Source organism: Ranitomeya imitator, chromosome 1 (assembly GCF_032444005.1).
Source record: "Ranitomeya imitator isolate aRanImi1 chromosome 1, aRanImi1.pri, whole genome shotgun sequence".
NCBI lineage: Eukaryota > Metazoa > Chordata > Amphibia > Anura > Dendrobatidae > Ranitomeya > Ranitomeya imitator.
Window position 1 is genome coordinate 1,053,218,487 of NC_091282.1, and position 12,269 is coordinate 1,053,230,755.

Consider the following 12,269-nt stretch of genomic DNA (forward strand, 5'->3'; position numbering starts at 1 on the left):
GAGTGAAATGTGAACCACTGTTTGGTCTTCAGGAAAGGCAGGTGACTATCACTGTCTATAACCCCTTTACTGAACCTGCATTGTTGGAGAGCTTCCTCTCACAGTATTGTGACTTTGTTTCAATGGGAGAGAAGCAAGTGAACTGCTTAGGAATCTTTAATTGTCGATACAAGTATCGTGTAAGGTTCAGAAGAGATCCTGGCAGTGTGGGTGGGTTCAGACACCCTCCGGCGAACTTCTCTGTGGCAGGGCATAGGGGTTTCCTGACGTACCCTGGGCAGCCTCTGTTTTGCAGGAGATGTTTCTCTTTTGGACGTGTCCAGGCAGACTGCCAGAAGGGGCAGTGTTGCCGAAACTGCAAGAAGGAGGGGCATATGGCTGGTGATTGCCCGATGGCTAAGACCTGTGATGTGTGTGGTAGTAGTGACCACATATATAAGGATTGTCCGCAGAGAGCGCCTAGACGCTCAGAAAGTGAATGGAGGGAGGAGGAGGAGAGAAGGAGGAGGTTGGCGATTATCAGAAAGGAATCTGAAAGAATGGAGAGAGAGGAAAGGAGGGAGAGGGAGAAGGAGAGGGAAAGACGCTCTGTGACTCCAGATGACATTGTGCTAGCACCCCGTGGTGCTATGAGTGATGCACAGAAGGAAGATAAGGAGCTTTGGTTGGCGGCAAAAAAAGTAGAGAAGGGGTTTAAGAAGAAGGAAGAAGATCAGGAAGAGGATGAGGAAGAAGATGATGACTCTACTGTGCCTGAAATGTTTTCTCTTGAGGAAGCAATGGATGCAACGGAGGAAGACGTGCGCATTTCGGAAGCTGAGAGCCCTGTGCTCCCCTCAGATCCTCAGAATATTGGAGGGCTTTCTTCAGATGAGGACAGGGGTGGGAATAAGTGTCAGAGGGAGGAGGATGGGGAAAGTGATGAGGCATGCAGTAGTATGCCTAAGAGAAAAATTGGGCCGGCTATAAAAAGATGGAGTGAGCACGAAGGGGCTAGTGGTTCAGAGACTTGCTGTTCAGTCCTAATGGCAGAGGAGGACAGTGGTGATACTGGGTAAAATGAAAGCTCAGTGGATCTGTTGTTTTTTTTTCTCTCCTTTCTGTGAGTCTTGACCTTTGTCAAGGGCTTTTTGTGTAATGTGTGTAGTTTTGTGGTAATTTTTGCATTGTTTTTTGTTTTTATAGTATGGGTTTTTCTATAGTTTCTCAAAATGTGAGAGTTTTTAAGAAAGCGAGGAGGAGAGCAGCAATTCTTGATTTTTTAGCTATGCAGAGTGCATCTATTTTTTGTTTGCAAGAATGTGGGATTGTGGATGGTGTGAAAGGGGATGAGTGGTCTTATGGTGCGTCTGTATGGTCTGGTAGTGCAAATAATAGAAATGATGGTGTGGGTATTTTAGTTAAGGGGCAGGAGGTGGTTTTGAATAATTATTTGGTGGTGGAGGTGGGGAGGTGTATCTTAGCAAATTTTGAATATAAAAATGTTAAGTTTTGTGTTATCAATATTTATGCGCCAGTAGAAAAAAATGAGCGTAAGTTATTATTTGAAAAAGTGAAGCTTTTTGTTCCAGGAAGAGTGCCTGTGGTGATTGTGGGTGATATGAATTGTGATGTGGGGGGAGTGAATGTGGATGTGTCTGGAAAAGTTTTGCTGGAGTTAGTTACTGACTTTGATTTGAGTGATATGCAGCGTGTGTGTAAGGTTAACCCTTTGTTAGATACCATTTTTTCTGATAGTGGAAGAGCACAGTCCAGGTTGGATTATTGTTTTATTTCTAAAAATATTATTCCTGTTGGATATAAGCAGGATAGGGTCGTTTTTTCGGACCATGTTTGTGTGTTGTGCGAGTTAGATATTAATGTTAGTGGTGTGTTTGGAAAGGGTTTGTGGAAATTAAATGTGAAATTGTTGGAAAATGAAGCTGTGAGGAAGGAGTATGTGAGAAAGTATGAACAGTGGTGTAAAAGTAAGGAAAGTTTTGGGAATGTTTGTGAGTGGTGGGATTGGGTTAAGAGGCAGACAAAAAGTTTTTTAAAAGTGTGGGGTATGAATTTGCGGCAATTAAGAGGGAAAAGTTTGTTAAGTTGAATGTCCGTTTATGTTTATTGTATAAATTGAGGGAAGGAGGAATGGAGGTGGAGGAGGGGATAAAAAAGGTTAAAAAAGAAATTAATGAGTTTTTGGAGGAGAAAGGGAAGAGTATTATTTTTAGGGCAAAAATTGATAGAATGGAGCAAGATGAAAGGTGTTCAAGGTTTTTCTTCAAAAAGGTTTTTGGGAAAAAGCAGAGTATGAGTGTTTTGAATGCAGAGGATGGAAGAGAGGTAAGTGGGGAGGATATGTGTGAACATGTGGCTAAGTTTTATGAGGAGCTGTATGCAGTGAAGTGGAGGGATGAGGCTTTGGAGGAGGATGTACTAAGTGTATTAGAAAATAAATTGAGTGAGATGGAGAGAGAGAGAGTGATGGGTGAGGTGACAGGTGATGAGGTATGGAAGGTAATGAATAGCATGGCGTTAAATAAGACTCCAGGAGAGGATGGTCTTCCTATAGAGTTTTATAGGGTGATGTGGCATGTGATTGGTAAGGATTTTGTGGATGTGTGTAAGTATATGTGGTCTAGTATGGAGGTGGCTGAGAGTATGCGTGCAGGGATGGTTGTGTTAATACCTAAAAAAGGAGATTTGAAGAGTTTAAAAAATTGGAGACCGATAACGTTGTTGAATTGCGATTATAAGATCTATGCAAAAGTAATGGCGAATAGGATGCGTGATGTGATAGAGAGTGTGATTGGGGATGAACAGTGTTGTGCAGTGCCTGGGAGACGTATACATGAGTGTGTGTGTATGTTGAGAGATTGTTTGTGGGACTGTATGAGTCGGAAGAAGAGTGTATTTGTTTTGAGTTTGGACTTTGAAAAGGCGTATGATCGGTTATCACATAGTTTTTTGTTTCGGGTATTATTGAGAATGGGGTTTCCGCCTGATTTTGTTTGGAGGATGAGGAGCTTATATAAAGACATTTATAGTTGTGTTTTGATGAATGGTTCTGTGGGTAGAAGAGTAAATGTTTTTTCAGGTGTGCGACAAGGTTGTCCTTTGTCTCCTGTGGTTTTTATTTGTGCGATTGAACCGTTGCTTTGTATGTTGAGGAAAGATAAAGTGATTAGAGGTGTACAAGTGCCAGGAGGTGGAGGGAGGGAATGGAAGGTTAGTGCTTATATGGATGACGTGTGTGTGTTGTGTGATTCAAAGTATTCTGTGAGGCGGGTGAAGTTATTAGCGTCTATTTTTTGTGGTGCGTCAGCATTTAAGGTGAATTGGGAGAAGAGTGAGTGTAAGGTTTTTGGGGGAGGGGTTTTAAGTAAGGATGTAGGAGTGAATGAGGTGACTGGGTCTATTAAGGTTTTGGGGGTGAAATTTTCAGAGAGTTTGGATGGGAAAGAAAGTTGGGATGATGCGAAAGGAAAGGTTGAGCGGAAGTTATGTTTTTGGAAGATGAGAAGTCTTTCGTTTTTTGGAAAAATCTTAGTTATTAAAAGTGTGATTTTGCCTATTTTCTTATATATTGCAGTGGTCTTTCCGCCGGGGTATATGTGTATGAGGGGGTTAAATAGGATTCTGTTTGTGTTTTTGTGGAATTCTAGAATGGAGAGGGCTAGGAGGGAGGTTTTGGTGAAACGTTTAGAAAAAGGTGGGTTGGGTTTTCCAAACCTTGAGGTGTTTTTTGGTGTAAATATTGTGGTTTTTGTGTTGAGGGTGATTAGGATGGATGGCAAGTTTTCTTGTCTGTGTAGGTTTTTGTTTGGGGCATATTTATTTCGTTTGAAGTGGCGAGAGAGGGATCTGAGGTATCCGGTTGCTTTTGACGTGCCTAGATGGTATGTGTGGGTTTATAAATCTTTGGTGAAGTATGAGTTGTGTGATGTGGATGTTAGGTTGTTGAGTAATAAGAAGGCTGTGTATAGGATGATTGAATGTAGAGAGACAGAGTGTGGAATAAACATGGTTAGAGGGAATGATATAGAAAAAGTATGGAAGAAAGTGCGGTTAGACGGTATGACGAATAGGCAGAGTGAGATTGTGTGGCAGTCTTTGCATGGAGTGTTACCAGTTAGAGAATTTCAGAAGAATCGTGGGTTGGGGAGAAATGATATGTGTCCGAGAGGTGGGTGTGGTGGAAGGGAAAGTGTAATACATGTGTTTTGGAATTGTCATTATGCTAGGGAGGTGATTGGAAGAATGGGACCGTTGTGTAAAGAATTGTGTGGTGTGAGCTTGTTATCATTCGAGTTGTTCATGTTTGGCTTGGGAATGTGTGATGGAGTGAAGGAGAGAGTGTTGTGGTTAATAGTTGCATGTATAAAGGAAGTATTATGGGATGTGAGGAATGTGTATGTTTTTAAGAGAAAGGAAATTGTAGTAAAGAATAGTTTAAAAGTGATTTTGGGGAAGATGTATGTGTGTTTTCTATGGGATAAAAGAAGAAGGGGGGAGGTGGATGCCGAAGGGATTTGGAAGGTGAAGAAGTGGAGATACCTTGTAAATATGTCTTGACTTGTTTTTTCTGATGTTGTAGTGAACTGAAATTTTCCGATGATGATGGGAACAGCTTTTGTGTTTTGGATTTGATGCAGCTGTTTGGGATTTTTCTTTGGTCTTGGATTTCTGGACCGTGGATTTTCCCATCTGAGGGAAGAAAAAAAAAAAAGAAACAGCTGTCTGTGGATGGATACCATATTTTGGCATAGGTGGTTTTCTTTTTTGGATGCTGCCTTTCCCGTGGTTGTTCCTTCCCGGTGAAAGACCTGGCTATTTATTGCTTGCCTTGAGAAACACGTGATGGTGTCTCCGCGGCTTTTCGACATGCATTTGCATATTTTCCATAAGGGATGGGGACAGTGTTCTGGATCACAGCGTTGAGAAACACGTGATGGTGTCTCCGCGGTGTTGGATGTTTTGATCTCCCTGAGGTCATTCATAATTATGTTTATAGTCCTTTTAATAGACACTGCTCCTAATAGCCAGTTTCCTACTTCACACTGATGAGAGGCAAATACCCCGAAACAGTTGTCTGTGGATGGATACCATGCTTTGGCATAGGTGGTTTTCCTTTTTGGATGCTGCCCTTCCCGTGGTTGTTCCTTCCTGGTGAAAGACCTGGCTATTTATTGCTTGCATTGAGAAACACGTGATGGTGTCTCCGCGGCTTTTCGACATGCATTTGCATATTTCCCATAAGGGATGGGGGCAGTGTTCTGGATCACTGCGTTGAGAAACACGTGATGGTGTCTCCGCGGTGTTGGATGTTTTGATGTCCCCGAGGTCATTCATCCTTATGTTTATAGTCCTTTTACTAGACACTGCTCCTAATAGCCAGTTTCCTACTCCACACTGATGAGAGGCAAATACCCCGAAACAGTTGTCTGTGGATGGATACCATGTTTTGGCATAGGTGGTTTTCCTTTTTGGATGCTGCCCTTCCCATGGTTGTTCCTTCCTGGTGAAAGACCTGGCTATTTATTGCTTGCGTTGAGAAACAGGTGATGGTGTCTCCGTGGCTTTTCTACATGCAGATATGGAGGACGGCAGCTCTTGGGAGGGACCACAGCTAAAGGCTGTCATCTAGATGGCGAAGGATTGACTGACTGAGTTGATGTGGATGCTGGCTGCGCTAGGATAGACGGCCATGGAGATAGAGCGGGCGGCAGTGGTAAACAAATATCTACTCCCACTCGCCTCACCGCAGATGACAATGGATAACAGAAGAGAGGGGCCCCATCTTTAAGGTACTGAGACATATTACAATTCAATGATGTCACCTCGGATATTGATGTACATCTCTGGTTATTTGAAAACCTCTACCTGCAGCATGAGGTGTCAGTCAGTGACTAGCTGAGATTTTTGAGTTTTGGCCTGACTGGAAAAGCAAGAGAAGCTTTTAATAACTTTTCTTCTGGTTATCAGAGATGTTACTCTACCATTCATAGTGCATTACTAGAGAACTATGCCGTCATGCCTGATACCTACACGAGTAAATTTTGTGAGACTGACAAACCCATTTCACATGCGCATCATATGTCATGCACTTGGTGGATAGTAAGACTGAGGGCTCGGGAAGCAGAATATGTCTTGGATATATTAATGCAGAAACAATGTATGTCTAAGCTCCCAGGTGACTTAAAGGAATGGGTGGTGGTTAGAAAACAACTCAGTCTAGATGAGGCTGCAAGACTGGCTGATGATTAGTCTGCCAATCGACCCGGGCTACATGGAAAGACAGCCCCAGTGAGTCGGAAACAGGGGCTTACATGGAGGTCGGTGAGACCCATGGACCAGCAAGAAGAGGAACTGTGGGGATTTCAGACTTTACCACACTTCACAAAGAGGAGGTTTCCCAAGCCCCCACGTATGGTCCTCATCAAAGCAAGGGGGGTTAAGGTTCCATATCTGTGGATGCATGGGACACTTTGCCAGGGAATGCCAGGAACATTCTAGCCTACATCATCCGCATCCCCAACCAGTGAACACTGTACTGCAAGGGGTCTGGAATGCTGGGGGAGAGACGATCCCACTAACCCAACCAGAAAAGGAAGAGGCATGTTTGGTACAAGGACAAGTGTACTGAACTAAGATAGTATACATCAGTGATCAGAAACCAGCATCTGCAGCCAGTGTGGGTAGAGGGCATGGAGGCTAAGGGGGTGCTGTGACTCTGGAGTCTCAGTAATTTTGATCAAAGAACATCTAGTACCGGACGACCAATGTCATTTTCCCGCCAGCCATGTTAGTCAACGTAGCTAGAGGTGAATCTCTGAATGTTCAGAGGGCCCAATTACATTTAGACTTTGGATCACAGTCATAGAATGGTGGATGTAGGAGTAGTGTGGCACTTAACAGTAGATGTGTTGCTGTGGAACAACCTATATTTAGATTGTGAGCCTCATCGGGGACAGCGATGATAATGTCTGTAAAGCGCTGCGGAATATGTTAGTGCTATATAAAAATAAAGATTATTATTATTATTATAGGCAGTGTTGGTGTGCCACTGGGCAAATGTCTTCACCCGAAGACAAGGATCCATATCATTGAGCTGAAGAATCACAAGAGAGAGGCACCACATCGTTTGTCTTCATTAGCTTCCAGGATCTGTGGAATGCGAAGGATACCATGGTTGGATGCAATGGATATGAGTTCAGTTCTCATCAGTTATATGTGGAGTTTCCCAGGTCGAACCCAGGATCAGGGGGAGGATACCAAGGACCCCGTGGAACGAACAGACGCCTGCCCCGTCAAAGTGAACACAGAGTTCTCGTCTCAGGGCTTCCCCCATTGAGGAGTTGGCAGGATCTGAAAGATCATATGAGAGAAGTTGGAGATGTCTGCTATGCTGATGTACACAAGGATCAAATGGGGATTTTGGAGTTAATTCGGAAGGCAGACAGAGAATATGCTTTGAGGAAACTGGATGATACAAAGTTTTGTTCTTAAGAAGGTGAAACCCCTAACATCCTTGTCTGTGATGAAAGAAATGCTGATAGCTTGTCCTCGACAAGTGGAGAAGGATGACCAGAAGCCTATCACGTCTGGCTTATTAAGAAGGAGGAGGAAAGTAACGAGACAGCATTTATTCTTAATTATGCCAGACGTACAGAGATTACAGAAAGTATTCATACCCTTTTAAAATTTTCACTCTTTATTTCATTGCAGCCATTTGGTAAATTCAAAAAAGTTAATTTTTTCATATTAATGTACACTCTGCACTCCATCTTCACTGAACAAAAACAGAAATGTTGACATTTTTGCAAATTTAATAAAAAAGAAAATCTGAAATATCACATGGTCATAACTATTCAGACCTTTTGCTCAGACACTCATATTTAAGTCCATTTCCTTGTGATCCTCCTTGAGATGGTTCTAATCCTTCATTGGAGGCCAGCTGTGAAAGGCACACACCTGTCTGTATAAGACCTCACAGCTCACATTGCATGTCAGACCAAATGAGAATCATGAGGTCAAAGGAACTGGCCAAGGAGCTCAGAAACAGAATTGTGGCAAGGCACACATCTGGCCAAGGTTAAAAAATAATTTTTGCAGTACTCAAGGTTCCTAAGAGCACAGTGGCCTCCATAATCTTTAAATGGAAGAAGCTTGGGACCACCAGAAGTCTTCCTAGACCTGACCCTCCAGGCAAAATGAGCAATCGTGAGAGAAGAGCCATGGTGAGAGAGGTAAAAAAGAACCCCAAGATCACTGTGGCTGAGCTCCAGAGATGCAGTAGGGAGATGGGAGAAAGTTCCACAAAGTCAACTATCACTGCAGCCCTCAACCAGTTGGGCCTTTAGGGCACAGTGGCCCAACGGAAGCCTCTCCTCAGTGCAAGACATATGAAAGCCCACATAGAGTTTGCTAAAAACACATGAAGGACTCCCAGACTATGGGAAATAAGATTCTCTTTTGTGTTGATACAAAGATAGACCTTTTTGATGATAATTCTAAGTGGTATGTGTGGAGAAAACAAGGCACTGCTCATCACAAAGCAAGGCACTGCCCAATACAATCCCAACAGTGAAACTTGGTGGTGGCAGCATCATGCTATGGGGGTGTTTTCAGCTGCAGGGACAGGATGACTGGTTGTCATTGAAGGAAACATGAATGCGACCAGAGGTATCATGGATGAAAACCTCTTCCAGAGTGCTCTGGACCTCAGACTTAGCAGAAGGTTCACCTTCCAACAAGGCAATGACCCTAAGCACACAGCTAAAATAACAAAGGAGTGGCTTCAGAACAACTCTGTGACCATGCTTGACTGACCCAGCCAGAGTCCTGACTCAAACCCAATTGAGCATCTCTGGAGAGACTTGAATATGGCTGTCCACCAACGTTCATCATCAAACCTGACGGAACTGGAGAGGATCTGCAAGAAAAAATGGCTGAGGATCCCCATATCCAGGTGTGAAAAACTTGTTGCATCATTCCCAAGAAGACTCATGGCTGTACTAGCTCAAAAGGGTGCTTCTATTCTATGCCGAGCAAAGGGTCTGAATACTTATGACCATGTGATATTTCAGCTTTTCTTTATTAATAAATTTGTAAAAATTACTACATTTCTGTTTTTTTTCAGACAAGATGGGGTGCAGAGTATACATTAATGAGAAAAAGGGAACTTTTTTGAATTTACCATATGGGTGCAATGATAAAAAAGAGTAAAAAATTAAAAGGGTATGAATACTTTCCGTACCAACTGTATTGATCCTATATTCCTATGGTCATTTACCTGGAGTTGCTGTAAGACTGTGGACTGAAGAAATAAAAGTAATTGCATCACCTGCCTAGGTGATTATTACAACCCACAACCTCAGACACTGACATTAATAATTTCCTCAACACCATTGAACAAGTGAATCCGAGCAGACAGAGTTAGCATGTGTGACCGCCAGCACTTGACACATTAGACATTCTGGAAATTAATTAAGGAACTTCTTTGGGACACCATAACAAGAATGTAATGGCAATATCTAGACAAGGGAACTTTTTTTAAATGATTCCAAGTAAATTTTTGGGGAATCATGGAGTGTTGATGAATTATCATTGCAGCTATGTAGAATATGATTGCAAGTTCAAGTCGCCAAATGGTTGAAAAAATTCCAATAAATAAAAAATAATCATCTGACATCACTCCGGAATGAAAACTAGTCATTAGAATAATGGACCATTTTGTCTTGATTATTTTTGCTCTGGGGGAATTGCGTACGGGCTTTTGTGATTGTAGTTATTGCTGTACATTACACAGTAAATTTATTATTGTGTGTACTATAATCAGGTATGGACTAGGACTGAAATTCAGCCCTGGCATTTAAAATCATACAGGCCCATGCTGTCCCCATCCCCAAGCACCAGATGGAATATATTACTACTATTAGCCTGGATGGAGGAAAGCAAAATTTACTACAAGGCCAATATTTCTAATTATTCCCGTGGCCTACTGGGGTAAGTGATGGAGACAGTGACTTTGTGCTCCGTCAAAACTCTTAATAGTGTGGGTGAATTGAGAACACCAATTCTGTTAACAATGTAGAAGACAAGGCGGCCCACGACCAGACAGGCCCTTCTGGTATTTGCCAGAATTGTCAGATGGCCAGTCCAGCCCTGATTATAAATTATATACATTATATTAACAATATAATATAAATCATTCCTTTTTCCCTGCAGGGTTGTTTATCATTCCTGAAAATGTTATCTGTCTGTCGTTATCAGCTTTGTTAAAAAAAAAATGAACAGTTACAATTAAGAAAGTCCTGAAATTTCTGAGCTCAGCAATTAATAGCAGACGAATACTCTTCCTGTGAGTTACTGGACTGTACTATGAATCCTGGGACTAGACATTATACAGTGTGTATACACTAGATGGAGGCCCGATGTGAGGGCGGTAATGTCACGATGGGGGCAGGTTTTTTGCAGCGCTGAGAATCTCCGCCCATGTGCTCACCCACCTATCCACTCTCTCTTTCCCCATGTGCGGACTTCTCCTGTCTGTGCTCTCTTCTTTGTCCTGTCTACCCCATGTGCAATCCCCCTTGTCCACTGTCTATCTCCTTCCTGCGCTATGTTCTCCCCTCATGTGCTGTCCTGTTTAAGCTGTCTTCCCCCTGTGCTCTGTCTCTCTCACTCCTATGCACTGTGTGTGTGTGTGTGTGGTGGGTAAGGCATATACAGTGTGTTTTTGTGTGTGTGTGTGTGTGGTGCGTACAGCATATACAGTGTGTTTTTGTGTGTGTGTGTGGTGCGTACAGCGTATACAGTGTGTGTGTGTGGTGCGTATGGTGTTTACAAAGGGTGTGTGGTGCGTACAGCGCATACAGTGTGTGCGTGTGTGGTGCGTACAGCGTATACAGTGTGTGTGGTGCGTACGGTGCATACAGTGTGTGCGTGTGTGAGTGTCATGCGTATGGCGTATACTGTGTGTGTTTGTGTGTGTGTGGCGCGTACGGCGCATACAGTGTGTGTGTGGTGCGACAGTGTTCTGCTGGTGGTACCGCAGAAGAGGCTGGTACCACCAGCAGTTTCCATATTGAGATACAAATCACTTGGGTGTCCCAATATGGCGGTCAGTGAACTTCTGCCATTTGGAATTCTGGGATCTGGACACATCTGGACGGAACAGGATGTGAAGACATTTCAAGGTAAGTATATATTAAGATCACGTTTTAACATAAACCTGATATGGCAATCAACTGTTCACCACGTGACAAGTCTTCAAAACATCAATCACCCAGATTTCCAAGAAAATCAGGCATTTCATCAGACATCTTCACCTATTACTCATTCCTAGTACATTAAATATTTACATAGTTGCTGCATCATTTACCATCACTTCTTTCTCAACCAAGTCCCCTATCTGCCTCATGCATGTACGAGTATATATAGTAAAAATACTATAGTACGCAAATAAATACATTCAATACAACTTACGAAGTGTTGGGTATACACAGTTATAGAAACGATGAAGATCACATTCTTTTCCAATACCTATAAAGAAAAAAAGTGTACTTTACCTGCATTGTTTCATCAGACAAGTAATGCTGCCTGTCACGCAGATGTAAAGGGAATTTGTAAGTGTTAATAACCCTCCTAAGTCATCTATATGGCCATGTAGGTCACAGAAAGCTGGACAAAATGATACCTAGATATCTGCGATCCAATAACTTAATCCAGAGAAATCCACATTCTTCTTAATTTGTAAATAAGTTAGGATCGGATTGCAGATATCAAGGTATCATCTTGTTCAGCTTTCTATGATCTACATGCCCATATAGACAGCTTAGAAGGTTGATCCCTTTATTAAAAAGCATTCATCATTATTAGGCTTTGGCCAAAGTAGACTATTGTGGCAAATAATATACATTTTCCCAAGGACTCATCATCCAATAGCACAATGAAAAAGGTTAAATGGCTGTATGCATGTATACATCCGGATAATCCATACCATGTATGGCAATGGATCGGTAATTTCAGGCCCACACAACAATGCAAACTATCATGAAAATTACACTATATAATTTGTATAATCAAGATACAGCACTTCAGCGTTTGTTATGTTATGTATGTATGTATGTATGTATATATACAGCTCTGGCAAAAATTAAGAGACCACTGCAAAATGTTCAGTTTGTCTGATTTTTCTCTTTATAGGTATATTTTTGAGTAAAATGTAAATTGTTCATTTATTCTATACACTTCTGACAACATGCCTCTGAATTTCCAAGCAA

The 12,269-nt window shown here is 42.2% G+C and overlaps 1 protein-coding gene across 1 annotated transcript in view; it reads right to left on the reverse strand.

The window, feature by feature from the left end:
* Positions 1-12,269, reverse strand: part of ASIC5 (acid sensing ion channel subunit family member 5) — a 71,558-nt gene that overhangs the window by 20,292 nt on the left and 38,997 nt on the right. Inside the window, exon 7 of the mRNA XM_069743846.1 lies at positions 11,473-11,529. Within this exon, the coding sequence (XP_069599947.1) occupies positions 11,473-11,529 (57 nt within the window). The remainder of the gene's footprint in view (positions 1-11,472; positions 11,530-12,269) is intronic.